The 25,089-nt window shown below is 36.9% G+C and overlaps 1 protein-coding gene across 3 annotated transcripts; it reads left to right on the forward strand.

Moving 5' to 3' along the window:
- The first annotated feature begins 3,594 nt into the window (after nt 1–3,594).
- On the forward strand, nt 3,595–23,649 carry LOC103717469 (regulation of nuclear pre-mRNA domain-containing protein 1B-like). Of its 3 annotated transcripts, none has more exons than XM_008805875.4 (8): nt 3,595–3,920; nt 5,331–5,430; nt 10,076–10,323; nt 16,415–16,534; nt 16,634–16,772; nt 19,455–19,594; nt 19,717–19,752; nt 22,605–23,649. In XM_008805875.4, the coding sequence occupies exons 2-8, from the start codon at nt 5,355–5,357 to the stop codon at nt 23,439–23,441; spliced, it is 1,596 nt and encodes a 531-aa protein (XP_008804097.2). In that variant the 5' UTR covers nt 3,595–3,920; nt 5,331–5,354; the 3' UTR covers nt 23,442–23,649. The 3 variants fall into 3 exon arrangements, with proteins under 3 accessions (XP_008804097.2, XP_008804098.2, XP_026664404.2); XM_008805876.4 differs by having other exon boundaries at nt 5,337–5,430; XM_026808603.2 differs by lacking the exons at nt 3,595–3,920; nt 5,331–5,430; nt 10,076–10,323 and adding an exon at nt 12,852–12,934.
- Nucleotides 23,650–25,089: the final 1,440 nt, after the last annotated feature.

Consider the following 25,089-nt stretch of genomic DNA (forward strand, 5'->3'; position numbering starts at 1 on the left):
CTCCATGATTTGGCACCCCTTTGAGAAGTTCTACTTGAAGAAGGACTCTCATTACATGAATCATCCAACACATGAAGATTATCCAACGGTTGGGAGTCTTAGAGGGCATGTTTCCTACGTGGAAACTCCTTAAAGATTTTTCTTGGCGTATGGAGTCTTTTGACTTGGTCAAATCCTACTTTAGTTAGGAGTCCTATTGAGTCCCTAGTATTTGAATTTAGTCATGAACCTAAATCTGAGTTTGAGTCTTGTAATGAGTTTTCAATTTTGTTCCAACACCCAATCTATTTAAAGGGTAGACGTTGAAGAATAAAGAAGAATTAATTTTGGTTTTCAATTGCCCTTATGATCTAGAGGTGAGAGGCTTCTTCTTCTTCCTTTAGTGAGACTCCAAAGGTTCCTTTCTTCCTCGGTGAGACACCAAAAAATTCTTGGGTTTAGAATAGAGGCGAGATTCTTCTATTCAGCCCGTAGTTATCTTGTGACTATCAAAACCGCAGCACCTTCCATTGTTCCTGCTTCCACCCGCCAACCTTCATCTACCATAGCTTTAATTCCTTAAACGCCCAATCAGCACAAAATTCTTTAGGTTTCAGATCTAAATTGCAAGTCTAATCCCCTCCTCCCACGTCCTAACCTAAATTAGCTTTGGGTCCAACCAATTTCAGCCATTATCCACAAAAAATTCAGCCGTACCCACCTCCCCGTCTGCATCATCCTCCAAGTACTGGGTAGTAGTAATTGCTGGCTAATTGCTGGCTAGATATCACTTAGGTTTCACTCCATTACAAACCTCGTTATCAGCCGATAGCTCTCGCTCCCTCAATCTACATTCTAATTACTCGGCTTATATCCTTGGTGTATCAGCTTGCACTCTTATTATATTGACCTATACTTTTAGTATATCAGCCTACACCCTTGGTGTTTTGGACTGCATGCTCTTAGTATTTCGGTCTATACATTTAGTGTATCAGTCTGCTCCCCTTTTGATGTTTTGGCTTGCATCTTTTTCTTTTTTTGCTTTGAAATGTTTTGGCTTGCATCTTTGGTGTATCAGCGTATACCCTTAGTGTCTTAACTTGCAACTTTTTTGGTATTTTAGCTTGCACTTTTGATATATCGGTCTGCATCCTCGATGTATTAACATGCATCCTTGGTATATCGAAGGTTGGCCTGCATCCTTGGTGTTTCATTCTGCTTCTTTGATACTTGGTAAGAGGTGGCAACCTTTTAGTAATACTTAGTTTATTAGCTAGCCATGTATTTCGGCCTGTTGTCCAAATAATTTAGCCTGCTGACTGAGTACAACTTTGACTTGTTGACCAAGTAAACTTGGCCTGCTAGCTAAGTACAACTTCGGCATACTAGCTAAATACTTTAGCCTACTGACTGATTCTCGGTTTGCACCTTAGTACTTAGTCAAAGGTTGATATTCTTCCAAAACTTATTCGACCTGCACAAGATATCCCTTTTAAAGACCTACTACTACTCGGTCTATACTAAATAGCCTTCTGAGGCTAGTTCATCGATTTTCGAATCATAATGATGAGATGCGGCATAAACAATTTAACATATACATTACAAGGATTCAGGTAAGATGATTATTTTGCCATTGTCTTGCTTTAATGATAAATATTTTCTTGTAATAAAAAACAATTATTTCATTATAAAAAATATACTAAAAAATATTGCATGTCTTTTTCATTATTATTAAGCTATGATCATTTATTTAAATAGTATTTCTTGATATAATTTTTTTTCCTGGCTAGGAGTATAAATATGAGCTTTTAATCCTCTCTTACAAAAAGGCATGCGATTGCAAATCCTCTAAGATGATTCACGAAAGCACTCAAAGAAAACTGCTTCAAATATAATAAAAATGCTAAGTAAATCTTAATTTGCTGCTTTCCAAAAAGAATGAGAATTTTAAAAATTTGCACTTTATTATATGATTGTAAAAGTTAAATAATTATAATTAAAGAATAATTGAGTAATGATATAATTAATATCATTGTTGTTATACCAATAGATAAAACTATTTATGGTTTTTTACTAAGACATGTCAATACTATTTAGACATTGGATGCAATAATAACATCTCTCTACTAAAATTTAAATTTAATTGGACATCATCAAATTTGATTTTTTTCATCATCACGTACCTTTAAATAGGAATGGAAACAGTTAAAGTACCCACAAAATTTACCTTACTCATATTCGGGCCGTTTAAAATCTTGCCACCCAAGCCCATCCCACATTTGATTAAAAATTTGTCAAAAAATTTCAAACCTATCCTATCACAAAATGGTAAATTCATCGGGTATCTAAACACGCCCGATTAATCTTTGTTCAAATCGGGTCACTTAAATTGGGTCGAGTATCTGACCCAAAATTACCAAAAAAAGAAAAGAAATGAGGGAATAATAACAAGGAAAAATGGATAAAAATAATTTGACAAACTATTTAAATACAAATGATTTTTTTAGCTTAATGGTAAAGGTTGAGACTAGTTTTCGTTGATTGGGGTTGAAGTCCCATAATAGTATATATAACTGAATAGAATTTTGCTAAACTATATGGATTCTATTGGTGTTCGGGACATGTCAAATATCCAAAAAAATCCATCTAGTTGAAGACCCTACTTTTAAAATTATTTTTACTTGACAAATATGTATTTTTTTTTTTTTTTAACAAAACTCTTCTATGTTATTTAGAGAAAACGACTATCCATATGCACACGAGTTAGAAATTGGGTTTGAACATTGTGTGATATGCTCTTAGAACTCAGCCCTCGTGATTCTATATGGGTCGGATTTTATGCTAAAGGCCTGTTTGGCAAAATCCTGCTTACTCTCTCCTCCTCTCTCCTTAGTATTATTTATTTAATTATTTTGCCCTATCCTGCCAGATTTGGTGGGAACTTCCCAAACATGCACCAAGTAAAAATGCTGGTTTATCCACCAGATTTGACGGGAACTCCCCAAACAACTCTAAGTAAAAATCCCAGGTTTGAGTCCAAGACCAGCTAATGTAGTCAATACACGGATGGGACTCCAAGGATAGGTATTCTAATCCAGAGAGAGAAACTATCCATCCCACCCATCCTTCATCATTGGCTCCTTGCAATGAAAACTTGTATAGTTATTCTCCTCTTCAAGAAAATACAGCCCTCGCCTGCACGACCCAACCCTAGATCTAGTCGATCACCATAGCCGAGTCACCCTCAAGGATGAGCCGTTGTTCTCGACATTCGCAGACTATTGCAAGAGTGTGGCTTCCATCATGTTATATACATCTACAAAGAAGCAAATGTTGCAGTTGATTGGGTTGCCTGCTATGCGGCTCACCATTTCGAAGGCTTCATTTGGATAGAGCGTAATATAGTGCTAGATTCTTTATATGTTCTGTTATTTTCTAATTTTGTTGGCTATATCTATAATTGTAGAGTGTGGGCTGTAGTTGTACTTAAAAAAAGAAAAAAGAAAAAGGAAAATACAGCCCAGCCCACCGATCTTGGTCCAAGAAACCGATAGGCAAAGTTCATAAACAGGAAAAACGGGACCAGTCATTCACGTGAGCCCACAATCTATTCCAAGAAGGGAAAAAAAAGGTTGTTTGTTGGGGTCAAAAGAGTCGCGTTCTACTCGTTCATTAGCAGCAGTACAAAACCTCTTAATCCCGCTCACAGCTCCTCTCTTTCTCCAGTGGTTTTGAGATCGAGAGTTAGAGAAGAACCAAGACACGCTCATCTCACCGCCTAAGAGAAGAGGAAATTCTACTAAGAAAGCGAAACCCTAAATTTCTCCTTCCCCCGTCCTCCAGCGACCACGAGAACAAGTCCCAAACAAGAATGAACGATTCCGTCGGCTCGCGTCATCTTTCGATTCGCGGTTCTGTTCGTGCATCGTTCCAATTAGAAGGTTAGTTCTCTTAAATTTTGCTTGCTCGAGTGTTTTCTTCTCTCTTTTTTGTGCCCAAAGAAATTTTGTTGATTCTTTCAACCCTACTTCCGAATTTAGTGTTTGTCTTGTTGGTTTTATTTGTTTATAGAGAGTTGGAGGGCTTTCTTACACTAAGGAAGAAAGATGGCGTATGAAATCGTCCGTTATGAGATAAAAATTTGATCTTTTCTTTTGGAATTGTTTCTTCAGAATTAATTAGTCATCCTATTGCTATGAAGTTGTACGGACAAATCAAGACTGGTTCTTTTCTTTAAAAAAAAAGTGAGTTAAAAGGTAGTAGAAATTGCTTTATTTGAGATGAGGAGTTTGATGGTTCCATTGAGAAGTTTAAAGCTATCGGTGGTTAATGACTACCATTTAGGTTTCTTATCTACTCCTAGGATGGGTTCTGGTACTATCTTTGATAACCTTCTGCAGGCTACTGCTGTGGTCAGCAGGACAGCCAAGTGACTAGTAGTTAATTTGAGGGAACTAATTACTAAATGTTCATACTTATAAAGCTTGGTTGATGATAAGTGGCATTACTACCCTAAGCATATTCTTTGACGAATACCTCGAGGCTTGCTGATGAAACTATATGGTGAGGCATACACATCAGATTTATAAGTTGTTTTTGCATGTATGTGTTGTGCCTTATTTTGCACCCTGGTAGACATATGCAATTAGATATATTTACGTGAGATAACAAAGAGAGGAATATGTTTCAAAATTTATTTTTGGATGTTACTATGGTGGGTTAACCCTCTCCAGACCCCAAAGTGGCGCTCGTAACTGGGCTGCCTCCCTTCTAAGTTTATGTTTCTGTGGTGGGTGGACTGAAATTCTGAACTTCGCCTTGCTAGAATATGTTATTGTCACTTTTAGCCTTATGGCTTTTAGCCTTGTAGCCTTATATAATCATTGCGATAAGATTATAAAGAACCAAAGAAATCTATTTTTAGTACATTTGCTTAACAACTTGTACAAATTTGGAACATGTAACATCGGGATATTGCTTACTAACTTCTGGTAAGATAACCAAATCCAAACACCATGCTCATTTTTTTCCAGATATTTCTATTGCATAAAGGATATCCATGAAAACCTTGTATTTAGCTCAAATCTTTTGTCATCATCAGTGTTAATGCCTCCCTCTACTGCTTTTTGTAAATACTGTTTTGGTTGTAATCAGTTTACATCTATCGCTAAAGTTGTCTTGGAAAGAATGTAAATGATAGCCAGGGGATTGGCAGAATTCTTATTTTGATACGGAAGCAATTTATTATTCCTTCAATGTATCACCTCCTTCTTTTACCTCCTTGAACTGCATAGATAATATAAGCTGACTCTCTTACGCTTTTTACTTGTATGCTATCTATCATTTTGAAGCTGCAGGTTTTTAGAGTGCAAAAAATGAGTGGCTTATTTAATGGGCAAATTTTGGTGGAGAAGCTTGCAAAGCTCAATAATTCGCAGCAGAGCATAGAAAGTATCCTTTCCATTGTGTCATTATTCAGGGAGTGAATGAATAGTTCTTTTTTTTATAATAACTTTTAAATGCATGACAGAGGACGATTATATGTCACATTTAGTTAAATCTACTTAATTGTCCAAATAATGCTTGCCTATGAAGGGTGGAATAGGAAGGATTTATTATTGTTTTTAAAAAATTTCAAATTAATTGATAGTTTGATACAGTCAAGTGTTAAAATACACTAGCTATTGTTTCTAAGATACAATCCTTGCCTTATAACTCTGCAGACAAATTCTAACCATTCTAAAGGAGATACAGTCTGTCCATAATCTTGTCATTTGTTCTCCGTGCCCCTCCTTGTGGGCCAGTCTGCCACCCATTTTGTTTCTGTGTAAATAAAGGAAAACTTGTTTGCTTCATATTGATTAGTTAGCCATCTCAGATCCTTTGGCGACAGATATTATTGAGCAAGCCTGAGAACAGTCGCGTAGCATATGGTTTTAATGCATCCGGTTCAACCATACTTTAGAATTCTATCTTGTGGTCGCCCCCACCCCCCCCCCCCCCCCCCAAAAAAAAAAAAAAATTTATCCTTATGGGTTATTGGCTCCATCTTTTGCATACCTTCAACAAGAAACAATTTGCATTAGCCTATATGGTTGGACTTGAGTGATCTTTCAATGAGCCGAGGTGGTACCTTCTTCCTTATGACTAAGTTCTCTATCATAATTTATTTCCTCACCATCTCTACCCTTGGAACTTTCCATTTCGCTAAGAATGTTTCTTTTCATTTCTAGCCCTTCATCCCCCCTGCTCTCCCCCCACCCCCACACCCCCCAAAAAAAACGAAAACAAAAACAACCACCACAAATGAAAAAAGGAGACTAGAAACAACCACCACAAATTCACTCCTTGCTACTGTTTGTAATTTTGATTTTCATATCTAGCTTTTCATATAATTTATAGGCTATAGTAAGGAATACCTTTCGGTTATAATAATTCCAACTAAATTCTGTAATCATTCTTGTACATTAGTGGTGTTGTTGTGAATGCCTGTAACCAAGGTTCGTTGTTTCGGTACCGGATCTTGTACCGGTACCATCCTATTACAGTGTCGGAATGCCCGACATGGAGACCAGTTCAGTACCAGTATGGTATAGTACAATACGGTTGGTATGCATTGGTATTGAGCGGTACGACAAACATTGCCTATGATATTCTTAATCTTTTTACATCTTTTTTAGAATTTTGGAGACTCAAGGATTATATGCTTCTTATCCTCATGATAAAGCCTATGTGATGGAGTATGAAAGTTAGTCTAACTTTTTTTTTTCATTATTATTATTTTTTAATCTAGTTGTTGTATTTATCGTACTATTTTGAGTAAAATTACTAGGTAAAACCCTGCTTTAGATTATATCGTGTTAAAAATGATCACTAAGATTTTTTTGTTAAATTTATAAGAATCTTTATGTGTGTGTTTCTGTTGGATTTAAATTTTGTTATTTGAGAAAGGATTGGACATCCATATTGGAGATCTATTATCTAGTTATCAAGAGCTGCAATGGGACCCAAATCAAGAAATATTGTCCTTCTTTGTTGGCTGCTGTCTTTTCTTTTCCCTAGGAGTATTCAATTATACACAAACACATATGTACATATACATACACGCCATATTTTAGTTGGAATTATCATTTAAGTCTTGCTTAAAGCTCGTCTTGACTCTAAGAGCCACATAACTAGAGTTGTAGTCCTAGACTGAACAGTATAGCTATCTAGAATTTTCTAAACCTTGATTTAATGCCATACCAATAACCTAATAAACCCTGGGTTCTTTTTTCTCAAGACTCGCACCTCTCATAAAAGCCATAAACAATTTTTTTGCCTCTTATAACTTTAGTAAATTTGAAAAAGGTATGTTCTGACCCCTTTTTGTGTAACTTTGGTTTTTTTCCCTAAGTTCTCCTAGCCTTGAGTTTCTCCAATGCGCATGTTGTCTACCAAGTGTTGTTGTATGTCTAGACTGCACCTTGGACACTTCACATCTTAAGTGCAGTTCAACTTTCCACATTTGTGTTTCTGCTGGCAATATTTGGAGCATAGTTTCTCATTTTTTTTAAAGAAAACTATAATTTCAGGCCCCTTTGAAATTCTCATATCCTTTGTCAGAAAATTCTAAGCTGATTTTAAAATGACCATCCAGAGTAACATTCTTTTTGAAACAATAATCTTAATCAAGAGCATTCCTTATCATTATTTGGATTTGGGCGAAACAACCAAGCAAGCAATTGAGTTCTGGCTCCTTATCATTATTTGTGAGCATTTTCACCAACAAATTCTCTTCCATGTTAATCTGAATAAGTAGGCCTAAAAGTTTAGTAGTTTATTGTGTAGTTATTTATCCTCTAAAACAATAATCTTGTAATCTTGTCACCTAATGCCACTTGCCAAGGCTCTGAAACTTGCAGTGGTAGGTCAGCAAATGCAGTACTACATAATGCATATGAGGTATGTCCGTGCTTTTGAGGGGACATATGTGATTTGCATCTCAGACATATTTTTTAAAAATAAAATACATAAAGGGGATAACATTAAGTTTTAGAATTAGAAAAAATAAGTAAAAATTTAGAGGAAAAAAGAGATGTGAAGTAGGTGAAGAGAGTGGGGAGGGAGATGGGAATGAGAGGAGGAAGCAGGCTAGGGAGAGCAAAGGAGGAAGAGGAGAAAGAGAAGGTCAAGCAAAGGAAGAAGATAGGAGGAGAGATAGGAGATTCGGAGGCGGAGCCCCTCTTCCGCGCGGCCCGCCGGCCTTCGCCAACCCTCCGCCGGGCTCTGCTACTCCCTCTCTCCCCTTTCTCTCTCTCTCTCTCTCTCTCTTTTTCTCTCTTTCGTTCTTCCTCTCCCCCGCCTTCTCTACTATGTCAAGATAAGCCCGGCACGAAATAGTACGGCGGCGTACTGACCCATGCTGCCGAGCAACCGCTTCGGGCTCTGGTTCCGGCACAGCAAACCGTGGTAGGGACTGCCTGTTCTATTTTTAGATTCTGCCACTGACCATTTTGAATTTTGTAGCTACTCCTTACTAGTTGTGTACAAAATTCTCTAGAATGTTGTGCAAGCCTTTGTTGGCTTATTGGTTGGAATGATAGCTTCCAACCATACTTCTTTTCGACAATCTATTACCTTTCAACTTCCCAGCATACTCCCATCGGCAATACCTCTTGTATGCTAGAGGGACACTGTTAGCCCAAACCACCATTCTTTTCTTACCATTGACTGACTAGCCTGTTTCTCCAACTTCCAGTTTACTATTTTAGTACCATTCTAGCTCTAGCATTTTGCTGTCTTCTGGGCATGCTAGTTGGTATTCTTCATTGAAAGGTTTCTAAGTGGTTAGGCAAAATTATGGTAATGAGTGGTGGGCTCTAACATTAGTAAGTAGGAGAGTAAGCATAATAAGCTTGAAAAGGGAGTATTAAGAATTTCACTACCACAAGATTCACTACCAAAGGACTATTTATTTTGTGTATTTGTTATGCATTGACAAGAAATCATTAGAAATTATATGGCAGCTTCCTATACCGCTAAGGCAAGAGGAAACAGAATCTAGGTTTAAAATTTTGAAAAATAAAATATCTGAAAAAAAAAGGAATTCGAGATTATCAAAAATGAGTCTCCATTTTCAAATCCCCATGTGCAGATCTTGATAACTTCTTCCTTCCCCCCCCCCTTCCCCCTTGTTGTTTCCTTTTTTGTTCTCCACATGTGCATAGCACACGCGTTTTGCTTCATTGAATTTGTCTAGTACCACACGATAGTTCTTTCAAGTGATGCTAGATCAATGGTATATCTGATCTTTTGAGAATTGCTTTTCCAGAGTAAGTCCAAGGACTTGTATAATACCATCACATATGATATCAAGGTCCACAATCTCGGTACTGGGTACCGTCTTGGTATCTGGTATTGTATCGGTATCTTATTAGTTTGGTATGGTACAATAGTATGTATCCTACTTGAACCTTTTTTCGCATTTTTTAATCATAGTACTGCCCAAAACGGGGTCGTACAAGTCGGTTCGGTAGGGTACACATCCCGATTTTGGGCAGCTCTAGGAAGTATTGTATGTTTTAGCCGGTACTGGTCGGTATGGGTAGCTTTGGGGTCTGTATCAACTGGAATAGTGTTTTCGTATTGGATCCGATCTGTTACAGGTTGGTATGCCCTAAATCTGGCGGTTTAGGACAGTATGACAAATTTAATACGATATTTTTATAGTTTCATTATATTAAGTGTCATTATTCAGAAAATTGGTACTTTCTTTTAGATGTGGTATTTTTTCTTTAATTGGCATTACTAAAATTATGTAATAGAGCTTCATTTTACATTCTGTTTGAAAAGATTTTCAAAATTTTCTCATAGTTATGAATATGCTTCTCTTTTCAGGAATGATCTTCATTTTATGTGTTAAACAAAATCATTTCTACTTTTAAAGCTAACATATAACGCCCCTCTTTTTGTCTTTCTTTCTATTTATTTTGATCTATGTGGTTTTGTTGAGATTACTTGGAGTTTGATCAATCATGAAAACTTTGGCCATTTGCATACTCCACTAGCATTTATAATTTAATGATCTTGAAGTGGCATACTTAACACAAATAAGCTCTATCACATTGGTGTATATTCCATAGAAATAATGCGAGGCAAGTTGTGGAAACATGGGATCGGCAATTTCGTTGTGCTCCAAGAGATCAGCGAGTATCATTTCTATATCTTGCCAATGATATTTTGCAGAACAGTAGGCGAAGGGGTTTAGAGTTCATTAATGAATTCTGGAGGGTTCTTCCTGGTGCACTTAATGATGTATTTGAGAATGGGGGAGAGTTTGGAAGAAACACTGTGCTGAGACTGGTATGTGGGTCATGTCATTACTCCTATTTATGACATGGTTAATTATTTCTATCCTTAGTAGTAATTTGCATTTTTCGAACCTACTTATCGACAAAACTGTTAGTTAGACTTATTATAGCTTTCACCAAATAGTTTTTCATTATGACTTTTTTATGCACTGGTAGATGTGCATGCCAGTTTGCTTGAATGTCTTTTAAGTATGCAAGTGTATCAAATGCATATGTATGAACTTTAAACTCAAACACATATATGTGTAGGATATGCATGATCGCCCCAAACCCATATATTTTAATGCAATGCTTCATTTCTCTTACCTTTTGATGAAATTTGCCTGAGGAACTTATGTTTGTGTGGATATGCATGCCAATTTTGCTTCTTATATTTATTTCTTCATGCTTTTGTGCTTTTAGCTAGATTAGCAACAACCCAGACTGTGGAAGAGGAATTTTACAACTTCACAACCTTAGAGGAACCTCACTAAGTAAGAGTAATCTCCCTTTCTTTAAGGATTTCTTTCACGTGAAGGATTTTCAGAATATCTTGTGTTTCACTGTCCCTATTCTCCACAGAGGATGCATTGGTCAAAATACTAAACTTGTACCTGACTTCTGAAAATTCGAAGTGCAGATGTTTACTCCACTAGAAAGAATGATTATCTTGTATCACATTTCTCTGTTGCTGTTGTAATGCTTGCATGTATTGAAGTTGGATGGTTAAAGCTAGACAATGCTGTTTCTGAACATAGGATAAGCAGGGATAAAGTGAATGCTGCATGGAGATTGGGAGTGAAGAAAAGGGAAATGAATCTTTCTAATGAGTGATGAGATTTATGGGAATGTGTTATTTAATCGTGCTCTTTAGATAGCCATAATAGAGATCAGAAAACTTTTAGCTTTGATATCAGAATTGTGGGATGAGCCCTCAAAAGTTTCCTTTATAAAGCAATACAAGATTTAATGAGAAGGGGGAATGAAATCACCAAAAAGGTAACATCTACTTGGACTATCTGCTTTCTGCTTTTGTAGAGCCAACCTTGAAAGCTACAGTTTACACAGCTGTCCTATTATGTTATTAGATGGCTTTCCAAGCTTAGATGTGCTATACTAGTATTTGCATGTGCAAGGAAGCATCAATTGCGGATACTTTCGCAGGAGAGAAGTGAATATAAGGCAGTCATGTTTGCTGTGCCCATCACTATTTTACTTGTTAAATGCAAGAAGAACAAGAGTCCAACATGCGAAGATTTTGCATAGATGGCAAAAGATATAAGGCATGTAGCACTAAAACATCATCATGAATAGTAGATAATATAAGGAATAACACTCTTTTGATATGTTTCCTCCTATAGATGCAGCTGTAGTACAGTGGTCATAATGTCTTTCAGGTCATTAATGAATGCAAACTATTAAACAATTTGGTGTGCGTAACTTGATGCATGTAGTTGCATGAAAAATTGTTGAATTAGCTTTTGACTCTTGGTATAAATTTATGAGAAGGTGATATGACAAAGATTAAGAAAAAGATAACAACTCCATGGCACCAGTTGGCTCTAACCCAGAAAGGTCATCAATGGATTTTATTTTCCTGCTTAGGCTATTGACTGGAAAGATTAGTGAAAAGAGATAATCTTCAGAGTTTCTATTAACATGGAGAAATTATAGGGGAAATTAGGAGATGTAATTTGTTGTGTTTTGAAGAAGAAAGATGTACTTAAGGTACGTTGAAATAGTTAAGGAGTAGGTGCACCATCCCAATTGTTCATCATCTCATATTTTTATTAGGTAAATTGTGTGTTGTTTCATTTTTAATAGAAATGTGGTTATTACTATCAGGATAATGTGTCTAACAACTTGATTGTTGTCCGAAATCTTTCAATTCTGCATCCCATATATCTTACAAGTATCCACATTCATACGAGTTTTTAGTGGCATAACCATCTTGGTTGAAGCCAGCTAAATTTTATTAACTTTTTTCAAAACACTGAGATACTACTAAGAATCCTAATTCATCAATTTTTACTGAGACGTAGTAATATAGCTTTACCCAAAGATATTATAAACTTATTATCTTGTTGAGTTTTAACTGATATTCTTTCTAACTAAACTATGAACATAAAATATACTATTGTAAATAACTAGAAATGTTTGACAATGAGCTCCATACATAGAGTCATAATGTATGACTACTGTTTTAATATTATAAGTAACCTTTTGGTCCTATTTGTTTTCTGTTCAAAGCAGAATAAGGATAAGTAACACGGTTGGTTGTGTCTTGTTCTGCCAAACAACCTTTCAGAACCTACATTTTTCCTGGGGCAACTGGAGCATTTTAAAGAGCTGAAACCCCACTTTTCCCATCATTTTTTGGGCGTAACCTGGATAAATCATAATAAAGTTACTCTGCCAGAAAGGAGGCATAACTACTCTGGGTTAAAGCAGGTTATGGGTAGTCTTCTCCAGGCTGTCTCAGTTAATATGGGTTTATCTTTTTCAACCAAACATTGCCTTGAAATGCTGCACTTGGTCTTTTATGTAGGGTGAGCAGAGCCCCATGCAGAGGACCTTTAGTTATTAACCTATTGCTCATGAATATTGAGTTATGTAAGTCCGAGGTAACAAACCTGTTCTCTGCCTCTTTCTTTTCTCTAGATGCTCAAATAATTTTTGCATTACCATCCAAGGGACCAACAGGGGAAAGAATATTCTGTGGAAACTGAGCAGGGTAATTTTCGGTTTTATGCATGACATGAATAGAAGCTGCAGGCAACAAAGGTGGTTTGTTCTTATACATGTAATTATACACACTGTTATTCAGTTACTTAAGGGGCAAGTTGTAATTTTTGCAGATAAATGCATTTAGCACCATAAGTGTTTGTTGGGTGGTTGTGAATTTGTGATAGCTGTCCAATAGAATGCCTAGTGATTGCTGACTATGCTGTAGTTATCTGAGCCTGTCCAAATGCCAGTTGGTGAAATAGGTATGATTTTTTGTTCCTCTTAGAAGGATTAAATAATCCAATAAGGCAATAATGGGTTTTGCAAAATTTTGAAGTCCATTAGTATCATTTATAGGTAGGTCATTTAGTAACACCCCCCCTGCACGCCACCTCTTCCTCCTTAAATCATTGGGAGTCTAAACAAGATACCAGTTACTTGGTTTGTTTCAGTATCATTCGGTAGTAATTCATGGCAATCTGATTCTGTGACACATTAATATTTGACTTGATGTTCTATAAGTTGTTTCCCTCAAATAATACTATTGATATTTAAGCAGTAACGAGTAATGTTTTATAGTCTTTTTATTGTCACAACAGCAACAACATTATTGAGAAAATGTTCCATGACCTTTAGGGCCAGTCAGGCAGATTAAAGTGATATCTCCTCTGTGGACATTGATGTTTATAGGGAATTCAATTGCAAATCTCCATCTTTTGAAGTTCAATTGTTGTTAGTGGCGGAGCTAGGAATTTGTCCTCAGGGGCCAATATATACTTAAACATATATTTTTTATTGCCAAAATATCAAAATTTATCGATGAAACTTACATTTACTCTTTTGTTGGAATTTTTCTCCTTTTTATGTGTATAATGAAAATTTTTGTGGGCAATCTTGTATTAGTTATTTCAACAACTTATTTACTATGCAATGCCGATGAAAATGTATAATATTATCATCCATTGTGTTTTAGGTTCTTATTTAAGCAATATCGAATGAAGATTTGAATTTTGAAGGTAATTAGGTATAGAAGATTCTAAAGAACCTACTTAATTATTTAGAACAACAACTAATATATGCATGAAAAATCAAATTATGTTAAGTCCAAAAATTTAGTTACAAAAAGATATGTGAAAAAGTCTAATTTCTTTAATTTATGTAATAAAAAACAAAAAGAATAGATCACTTTGAAAAATAACGGGGGAACTGAAGCATAACTAACTTTCTATTCATTCTCTTTCTTTGACTCCATTGTTTTTCATCCTTCATCTATCTTATCTATACATCTAGATTTTTCAAGAAGAACCATATGTTAACAACCAACTTGTTTTCCTTTGAGAGAGAAAAAACTTAATTGTAAAAGTTCTTTTGGGGTAATATCCAGCTATTATTAGGTACGGGAATTGCTTTTGTTAAGGTTTTGTAAAAAATAAAGGAAATTATTAATAGCCATAAAGTTTGAATTTGAATAAATGAGTGTTTTTTATTTTTGGTTGGGGATAAGAGCGAGACAGTTAATTGGAGAGTGATACATGGGATGGAGAAAGAGGGAAATTTTTAGGTACGTATGGGAGAGATAGAGAGAGAGACATGGGAGAGGTGGAAGGGAAATACGAGACAAAGGGTGAGAGAGATGGTAATTGGGGATTTGTTGGAATTTTTTTCTTTTTTGGCAATTTTTAAAGCCGCTTTACTTTAATAAAATTGGAAACTACCGCTAGGCGGCCATGTGTAGTGAACAATTTTTTTTTTTCTTTGGAGAGTAGGGAACCTTTTTTTGAAACAATTTAAGAGACATGTGTTATAGGAATTTAAGTGGCTTCCTAAAACATAAACATATGGATATACACAAATGCATACTAGCAAAAAGGGGTGCACAATGTACACTTGCGAAATAATAAATAAATCATAACTAAAAAAATAAAATCAGAGATATAAAAATTCATATAAAAGAATGAAAATAAAACAAAATATAAAATAAAAGTAATAAAATAAGGAAAATCAAAGATAGCATTGTAAATTTGGCCACAATAAAATCATCAACAAATTTAGAAGAAAAAAAATGATAGATGAAAAGCTTGAGAGAAGCAGAAAAATTGTGCAAGGAAGATCTTAGGAAAGTAGGATGGATGGATGTGCGGAAGAGAGAGATCCCCAAAATCAAGGTGGATGAATGCGTAAGGAGGGGCATGGGGTGATCCACCCAAAGTTTGGGTGGGTGGACGCATGCAAGAGAGAGGTTGCTAGTGTTGCAACTTGGGTTGGGCCCAACACAAAAGCACCCGCCCAACCCACTCATTAGGTAGGGTTAGTCTTGGTTTTAAAAGTTTGGGCGAGCTTTCGGCTCAAAAATTCAAATCTGGCCTCAAGTTGGGTTGGATTAGCATTGAGCTTAAACCCAACATAGGCCCGCCGACCTGGTATATAAATAGATAAATAAATTGTTGTTTTCATATATATGTGTGCATGTGTGTGTTCTCAGGTCACATATGTTTCATATAAGGTACTTATATGCATTATATAATTATATCTTTAGTCTCGTTAAATTATGTGAAAATGCAGTATTGAAATTGATTAATGGTTGAGGCCATAATCCAACAAATATTAATCCAACAAAAATGCCAGAAACTTTTCTCTCTTAAAATTTCTATGTAACCCAATCCAACCTAGTTAATGTGGCCCGACCCAACTTTGCTCCACTAACCCAACCCAACCTAAATCAAGCTTACGATGGGGTAGGGTTGTGTTAGGTTAGAGAAATCTTGACCCTAAGACTGATTTGGGTTGGGTTGTGGTTGGACATATAGAGGTTAGGTTTGGTTAAGGGTTGCCCTCAACCCAACCCAACTCAACGGGCTGGATTTGCAGCCCTAGAGCTTGGACAAAGGGAAGTTCTACCCATAAATTGAGCCTCTAGATGGAAAAAGAGATATTGGGCGGGTGGTGGATATTTGGGCCCAAATAGTTGACAAGCAAAATTTGAAGAGCATATCTGAATTTTGAAAGCATCGTTTTTTTCATATAATGCATGTATGCATGTAGATATCTCCCTCACCCATTAAACCCAAGTTGATTTTTGCACTTAAAGTGCTCTTCGTTATTACACCAGTGAAAAAATTATACTAGAATGACTGTTGATAGGTACTGACTACTGAATGTTTGGGAAATTCTTCAGGGATAGCATAAATGTGTTATTCTACAGTTGATTCATGCAATAATTTTAAATTTGGTCGTCTCATTGGTGATGTGATTTTATGTTGAAAAGATTGTTCTTTTACCTGAATTTTGTATTTGGAGTGTAATAACATGTTTCTTGTCATTGTTGATGTGATTTATATCCTAACTTTGGTTTCCTCTACCATTTATTTTCTATCCAGGTTGACATATGGGAGGAACGTAAAGTCTTTGGTTCTCGTGGACAAATTCTTAAGGTAGAGCTTTTGGGAAGGAATCTAGAGAATAGAAATAGAAATGGAAAGGGCATTAGTTACAAGTTGGTAAGAAACATCAACCACGTACTAGCCAGTGTGAGTATGCCCCAAAAGGGCATTGCTTAACTTTGTTGCTCAAATATTTTTGCTTGTTTTACATTTCAGAAGCAGCCTAGTGCAGAACTGCTGGAGAAGCTCATGTCAGGCTATGGGCATGTTTATGATATGGATGAAGATGCTTTATTTGGAAAATGCCAGACTGCAATTAACTTTGTTGAGAAAGTGGAAAAAGACCTCAACTCAGGTGAATGCTACCTTCTTATAACCAATTAAATATATTGGATATATTTTTCTTGCAATTTTTTTAGCCTAGTCATGCTGTTCATAGCAAACTGATATGTATAACCGATAAATATCATTACCTTTGTCAGTTTGGAGTCATATGTGATACTCCATTTTGTTCAGTATCTTGCTAAGCACAAACTCATGTCAATTACTTTTGATTGCTTCGTTGAGATGAAAGATATGTGTTGGACTTTCTAACAAGATCTTTAATCCAGCTAAACAAATGTGATATCCTGAAGTCATTCTAAAGATTCATGTTGTTTCTCATAAACAAGCATATGATATATATGTTATGCCATTTGAAAAATCTAATTCATAAACTAATAACATGAATCTAGATGACATTTGATGTCAAAATCTGCATGCTTCCTACATTTAAAGAGAAAATCATCTTTATAAATCCTACATCACACATTTTGTTTATTCAGTGCCCCTTTTAGTATCTGGAATCTTCTTTGATCGTTGAAACATATTAAATTTTCTTCCAGTTTCATGCCATAATTTCTGAATAATATCAATTCATTTAACTTTTAATATTTTAATAACTATGATACTTACAAACAATTGTGATCACTGTGAACTGAATCGTGTACCTGATTATGATTAATTGCTTCATGTTAGACTGTACCTGTTATTAAGCATAATAATCTTATGGGGAAAAAATCATTTGAAACTTTGAGTTATTTTATAAAAGAATGAAAGAGATGTGGCAAGCCTTAACGGAAGAGGCACTATGCGGAGAGTTATCACTTTGTTGTCTTTCAAGGATCCAAATCGTCATGGTTGCCTGGTATGTGCTTCTTCTCTGAAGATAAATGAGATTTTGAATTTCCTCACTTTTTAATTGTGAACATTTCCTGATCTTGTGTGATAAACAGTGATACACCGACTGTCTACACCTTTATAGTTCTTTTTTCTTTAAAGATAAGTTTTGAGTTGAGAATAAGCTTGAGACTTTGCCTTTCTCTGTAGAAGCCCCTCAATATAGAACTTTGTTGTTATCTTCAAGTTCTCGACATTTCACTTGTAAATATTCTAATGCCAATTCTCTAGAATGATTATCAGTGAGACATCGACATTTCTTTCATTCTGATGGATTGCAAATCTACATCTTACCATCTTGCCATAGATTAAAATATCTTGATGTGCGAGTCCCTTCTGGACGACGTACTCTGCAGGCAAGATACAGCCATGATATAGTGGCACCTACCTCAATATCTTACAAGGATGCACGCTAACCCATTTTATGCCACAATCCTAGGCACATGAGTAGCAGAATTGGTTCTGCTGTTCTTGTTCATGGGAGATATATAACAAAGAAGAGTATTGCAATGCTTTTCTCTTTAAACATTTAGCTTGCATTCCCCCATCAAACTAGCTTGAGGTACTTAAGTTGCATTTGAGTCCATAAATGAGAGATTGGAAATGCTGTCCCACTTGAAATATGTTTGTTTGTCTGTATAATGGTATCCACTATAAGATAATAGATGAACAGCTTTGATTTGCTCGTCAGTAGTTGATCATATCAAATTTTATGAACCCATGCCCAAACATATATCTTCCTGATGAGTCCCACCTGAAAAGCAGGTAGATAAATGTTGGTCCAAGAATAACCTAATGCAGATTTTGCCCCAAGAAGGTGAGTATGTGTATTGTTCTCATGTACTCTTCACAATATAAAAAGTGAGTATCCATTAGTCCTGGAAGGGCGGGGGTGTAGTCAATGCGAGCTGATGACTCGCACCTACTAGGAATTTCAGTGGAATTATCGCGAGACTCCATTAGTTCTCACTTGAAATGTATCTCTTTATTGCATGCCTCACTCAAAGCTCAGGTAAATAAACAGCTTCGGACATAAATTTTATTCCCGAGTTTTGGACGCCGTGTGAAACAAATAAATCCACTAGGAGCAATGCTTTGTTGGATTTTTCTTGAGAAAAAGGGGGAGACACGGCTTATATTGTAACTTCCTAGATCTATTTATAAATGCAACTATATCTTCTTATAAGTTCCACTAGTTAGGAGTAGTCTATGTTCTTTTCCAAATGGTTGACATAGTTTGAGTTGACCTGTTCTGGAAAGTCATGAAGCCAGAGGCCTTTCCTCCTTCAATGTTTGAAACATATTTCTGACTGTTCATGCAGTATATTAGAATTTGAAGAAACCAGCATAGTATCTTTAAACAGATGGGTTAATATTTGTCAAGAGATGCCACTCTGTGTAGTTTGCAAGAAGAGTTGATGGGTGAATGTTTATCTTAATAATGTTTTCCCAGTTAGATGATCAGTGATTTATGATGGGTTTTGCACAAGTCCCTTTTGACAATGATATCTCCCTTCTGTTTCTAAGATGGTTTTTGATTTATTCAATTTATCTATCTCTTGTTCCAAAATTTTTATTTCATTATAGCTATAAACTCAAGATAACCATTTTTTTTTTCAGTTAGGATATTTTCTTTATAGTGCTCTTTATTCTTTGCTTAAATAGTAATGGGTTAGATGGGTAGTTATTGTGCTTTGCATTACTTAATCACAATGCTTATAAACAGATTTTTTGCATTTATTTTTCATGGTATCATTGCAATTGCAACTTACCTACATATTCCTTAAGGAATTTTTGAATTGGTTTTATGAATGGATAGGTAATATTAGTGAAACTGCAACTGTTGCGGACTTGCGGGTGCAGCATGGCATACTAAAAGAATGTATAGAACAACTGAAAGCTGCTGAATCATCTAGAACCACTCTTTTATCCCATTTAAGAGAGGCACTCCATGACCAGGTGGGACAGCTGATGGATCTTCTCCTGAAGACCTTACAGTAGAGTAAAACAATGTGCAGTATTATTATTTTATTAGATATATTTCTCTTTGGTTATCTGAACTGGCTTGAATTGGTTTACAGGAGTTGAAAATTGAAAAAATCCGTAACGAACTTCAGGTATTCTTCTTGCACTTCAGCAATCCTGTTCGTTTAAATTGTGAAGTATTTACTCTGGTGCGATATTGTGATGATGTTAACTTTCTCCGAACCTTTCAGTAATTGGGAATTGGTTATCTGGATGCTGGATCTGTTAAATTTGCAAATACATATAAGCTTTGTTTTTTTTTTTAAATGTATTAGACAATTTCATCAGCCTAGCTGAATGAATTCTATGCATATTTATATGGAAAATGTTTTACATATCCACTTAAAATCCTCATAGTCAATTGTTTAAAAGAGTTTTGAGAAATTCAAGCTTAGAATTGTTTCAGCCTGTCACATTTGGAATTGGTTATTAGTTGATTTTTTTTGTGATCATAGTCAATATTCACCATTCAATTGCAGCTAGAGCGTCAAATCTGGATTGAGAACACTGAAATTACATGAAACTTTGTGAGCAGTAAATTTATGAGTTTTACAATATCTGCGCCATGGTATGCTGAACCGGCCATACCAGTTCGGCAATCCTTGATCTGCACTCATTAATTTTGTACATAATGCTAGATATTTTGCTATTTATTTATGCTTCAACTGAAGGATTGCATGAGATAATAATGAGTATGTTGCAACATAGATTGAGTGCACACTTTAAGTGAGAAAAAAATGAAGAAATAAATATTTAAGACAGGAAAGGTGATAAGATGATCGAAGAAGGTGAGGAAAGAGGACTCGCAAAGAGTTATAGAACTGAGGTCTTAGGTCTAGATTGTTTGGCAGAAAATTAACCACAAAGAAGATGAATAAGGGTGGCTAGGCAGGCCTAAGCCTGAAGACCCAATTTGACTTGATTGCATTGACCTGACACAAGTAGATAAGTTGGTAGAAGTAGGGAGGCCGAGGTGACATTAATTGGCAGAGGAGAGGCAGAGGAAGAGAGATGGTGGTGGCTGGAGGCTTAAGTGGTAGGCAGGGAGGGGGGGGTGGGCAAGGAGGGGCAACGTCCAGCTTGGGTGAAGCCGTGAAGGTGCTGAGAAAGGGGGAGGGGGATAGAGAGAGAGGAGAGGCTAAAGCTGGCTTGGGAGAGGCACTGAGAGAGAGAGTGGCGGTAGCTGGCTTTGGTGGAGGTATAAGAGGGAGAGAGAGTGGTGAATGATAGGAGGAGACGTATAGAGAGAGAGAAGGATAAGGAGGTGGTTGTTGGAATGGATCTGGTGGGCAACCAATAGTGTCCATGAATAAAGAGGAGACTGGAGCCCTTTTCTTTTAGGATTTAGGGCTCCCAATTTCGTCCCTTATCCTCTTTTTATCTTAAATTTCAAATTTAGAAAAAATGAAAGATAATAATATATAAAAATTATATTGTGTTACTTGGACACTTGCATCTAGCTCCAAAATCTATCAGATACGTATCCGAATTTGGATATTTAAATACTTATGAAGTTCTTTGCTAGCTACTTTGAGGATTGGAGAAGAGTTGAACTCTTCCAATAATGAGTTTGTTAAACTCTTTCAAGGATGTGTTTGATCCCTTAATTTGATATTGGGAGGGAATAGTTGTTCTTTTTAGGTATTGAAATATTTTTGTAAAATATTATTTTGCTAATATCTTTAAGTTAATTGGGAAGTTGGAATGAGAAACACATATATTGAAAGATCTTAGCAAGCACTGTTTTTTGACATCTTTTTAATGTTTAAACAAATAAAGCTTAAAGGTATAAATATATAATATAGTTAAATTTATATATTATCCTACATTTTCCAGAATCTCTCTTTTTCCCTCTTGCCAAGTAGGACACTTGGATACATGTGTTGTTCTGATTCTAGTATTCATATCATGCAACACTGTAGGCTTGAAAAATTGAGGCCTCGTCTTACTTGATCGGCTGAAAACACCAGCCTAAGCTCGGTAAATATTGGATCGGGCAGGGCCGACTTTGCACAGATCTACTTCACATCCATGATGCTATCATGCTACATCTGCATCATAATACTCTCCACCATCCTGCACAACTACTTTAGTATCATGTCACTTCTGCATTGTGATTTTGAAAACATCCGCTGAGAAGGGCATTTGGATTCCTCTAGATTAATATCATCAAATTAGGAGCTCGTGTTGTCTTTACTCCCATCCAAGTCCTGGTCATGTTTTCTTTTTTAATAATGTTCTACCTATGGTTTTCATGGAAAATGATTCATTATTTTATGTGCCAGGTACTACTATGTTATTTCTTGTCAAGAGCCCCTAACTTGCCAAATTTGCTAAGAACCACTTCTTGAGATATTCTGTTGCATTCATTTTTCTTCTCATTGAATAATGATTTTGCCAGCTATCCATCATCAGACCAGTCACCAGTCTTTTGTAGTCAAAGTCAGTACATGGTTGCCAATGGTGCCTATAGTAGTCTGAACTATGAACCTTGTAATTACCTGAACAGAATGCCTTGGAGTTAAAATTTTCATCATTATGTATTTTACTACAAATGCACTAGATATGTTGTCAGACGAAGAAGGATACATAGAAATTGAATTGTCTTGACACTGGATATGCCCTTCGATGGCAACCACAAACAGGAAATTTTCCATAGTACTTCCAGAATTAGTTGGGCTATTTACTGTTCATATTAGTAGAATGTTTCGGTACTCATTGCAGTTCGTCTGTCTTTTAATATCTCTCTTTTGAAGCCAAGTTTCGACATGCATTTATGAGATTGCAAGAATCTTTAGGCAAGAATTCATAGAGAGGAATTGTTCTTAAATAGTTTGGACAAGGATTCATTAGTTGCTCCATGTATCAACTGCTCTCCGTAAATGCTCTCAAATTCCTTTTCAATGTCATCCGTATTATTCAAGGTCTCTCTTTTGTTTCCCAGGCTGCGCAATCACGATATGAACAAGCTGGCAACATCTACCAGCAGCTACATGGCTGCAACATCAGAGAGTCGCCTCCTGAGCAGACACCAAAGGTGTCATCATCACCCTTCTTCGATGCCCCTCCTGGTTTCACCCCAAAGTCCAGTGTCGGCGACGGAGACAAAGCACCATCAACTCCAGTCAGGTGCAACCAAGAGGCGCCTCTCTCTAACAACGATTCTTCTCGTACAGAAGAAGAGCACCGGAAAACAGCTGCTGCATCAGTGGCAGCAAAGCTTGCGGCATCCACCTCGTCTGCCCAGATGCTCAGCTACGTCCTCTCCTCCTTGGCTTCAGAGGGCGTCGTCAGCCAGACTGTGAAAGAGGAGTACCCTTCTGACAACAAGAGGCCTAAACTAGAGAATGATGTGCCTTCTTACATGCCACCACCTCAGTCTGAGCCCCAGTCTCAGACTCAGCCACCCCCTCCCCCATTCCCGCATCCTGATATGCTGCATCAGCCACCACCACCACCATCACCGCCCATGAGTCAGCTGAGCCCCACTGTTCAGCCGCCGCTGCTGCCACCACGACTACCAGCAGCTTCATTGCCACGTGTGCCTCCACCTCCGCCAACCACCGCACAGCTTATGCAGGCTGCTGCTGGACCTATGACTGCTGTACCCTTCGGTTACAGCTCAGCCCCACCGCCTCTGCCGATCTATCCAATGGTTGGCATGCCGCCTTACCCGAGCATGCCAAATCCATACCATGGTTTCCAGGCATCAGATGCTGTTGGTGGTCTCTTTAGCCAACCACCATTGCCAACAGCACCACCACCAATGACTCGGCAATAATAAGCCAGAGAGTGGTCTGGAGAAGCACGAGCAAGAATGTGATGATTGAATGAGGTGAAGCTCATAGAAATGGCTGATATGAATTTTTGTTGCATCCAAAGAATTCTGTTGGTCTTGTTCACATTGTATGCTTCAATCCGATTAACTCATATACATGTTGTACATCAAGTCATGATCATCTAAAGCATTTGAAGTGTTGTTGAAGAGAGTTCTTTAACTGAAGATGGATTGGAAATTTAGATTTTATAACTAACTGAAGTAAAACTTTAATCTAGAGCAAGAAGTTGAATTTTGAAACTATATTTGAAGGCCATTGTGAGAGGCTTGGCCTAGGTGCGCCTCCATTGTGAGTCCAGTCCAAGTTTTAACACATCATCCAGATCATCCGTCTATACCCTCTCCCTCCCTCTCTCAAACCTTTTTTTTTTTTATTTTGGCCCCCTATAATGCAACCCTTCAAACAAATATTTACTCTCATGCCTGAAACAAACAACTTGAATATAAACATGAAATTATGTGAGTTAAATCAGCAGCAATTGGGTCAAACCAATGAAACAACAATGATCAGATGATTAAGTTGGAAGATATCAATCAAATTCTTATAACATGATAAAACCGCATGTAAAAGATAATCCGCCTCCCAATCTCTCCCATGGACTCGTATGTTGTCTCCCAATCTTCTTTATTTTTTAAAAAAAAATCCATGACTAACTATTGGGGATGAGCACAAAGTGGGGAGGGACCTGATTGATATTGACATGGTTACTGACTCCATGACTAACTATTGTAGGCCTCCTTCAAATGACCTCGAATACTCGTGAAAGATCAGATGGTTGCCAGATCACCGCCGGCACTCATGGCTATGGTCGCTGGTTTTGGAGCAATGGCAGGCCAATGCAAGGAGGTGGTCATGGTTATTGATGCTCATTAATTTCTATTGGAGAGATGGTTAGGAAAGGGATTAGGGTGGGCGATAGCACTCATGGTGAATGGGCATGCACGACAAGAAGGGATAGTTGAGGAGGATAATGGCACGCACAGTGGACAGGCCAAGAAGGTTTTTTTTTTTTTTTCAAATGGATAGAAAGGAATTTCAAACAAATTGGAAGGGAGGGGTGTTTAACAATACTTGATAAAGCTATTTAGCTCAATTAGGTGAGACATTGGTGAGACAAATCGGGGAGAGGTCAGCCGGGCATAACTCGGGCGAGAAATGAGGTTGGATGGGGCACCAGAGCGAAGGGAGATGATGACGTGTGGTGGGGTGCTAAGATTTTGATCGAGAGAAGAGAGAAAATTCTTTTATAGTTAAAAAGCTTAATCGATCGACTACAACTCGTCTTGCGACTATTTTGATTGTGAGTCGACCTACTGCAAGATAGTGCAAAGTTGAAGCCTAATGAACACTCACTCCTACGGAAACAAGATATCCTTTGAAGATAGAAATTGATGATACAATAAAATATCGTGGAGAACTGGAACACCAGATTCTTCCACTAGTCCGCAATCATTCAGAGATAGAGAAATAGAATTAGCAGCATTAGGGTTAGCAATAGACAGATGATAGATGACTCTGACACCATCGAGAGGGTGCTAGAGTATTTCTTAAGATCTAGGACAGATCAACCAGGCAGCAGGAGGGCACCTA

Source organism: Phoenix dactylifera, chromosome 9, assembly GCF_009389715.1.
Source record: "Phoenix dactylifera cultivar Barhee BC4 chromosome 9, palm_55x_up_171113_PBpolish2nd_filt_p, whole genome shotgun sequence".
NCBI classification, from domain to species: domain Eukaryota; kingdom Viridiplantae; phylum Streptophyta; class Magnoliopsida; order Arecales; family Arecaceae; genus Phoenix; species Phoenix dactylifera.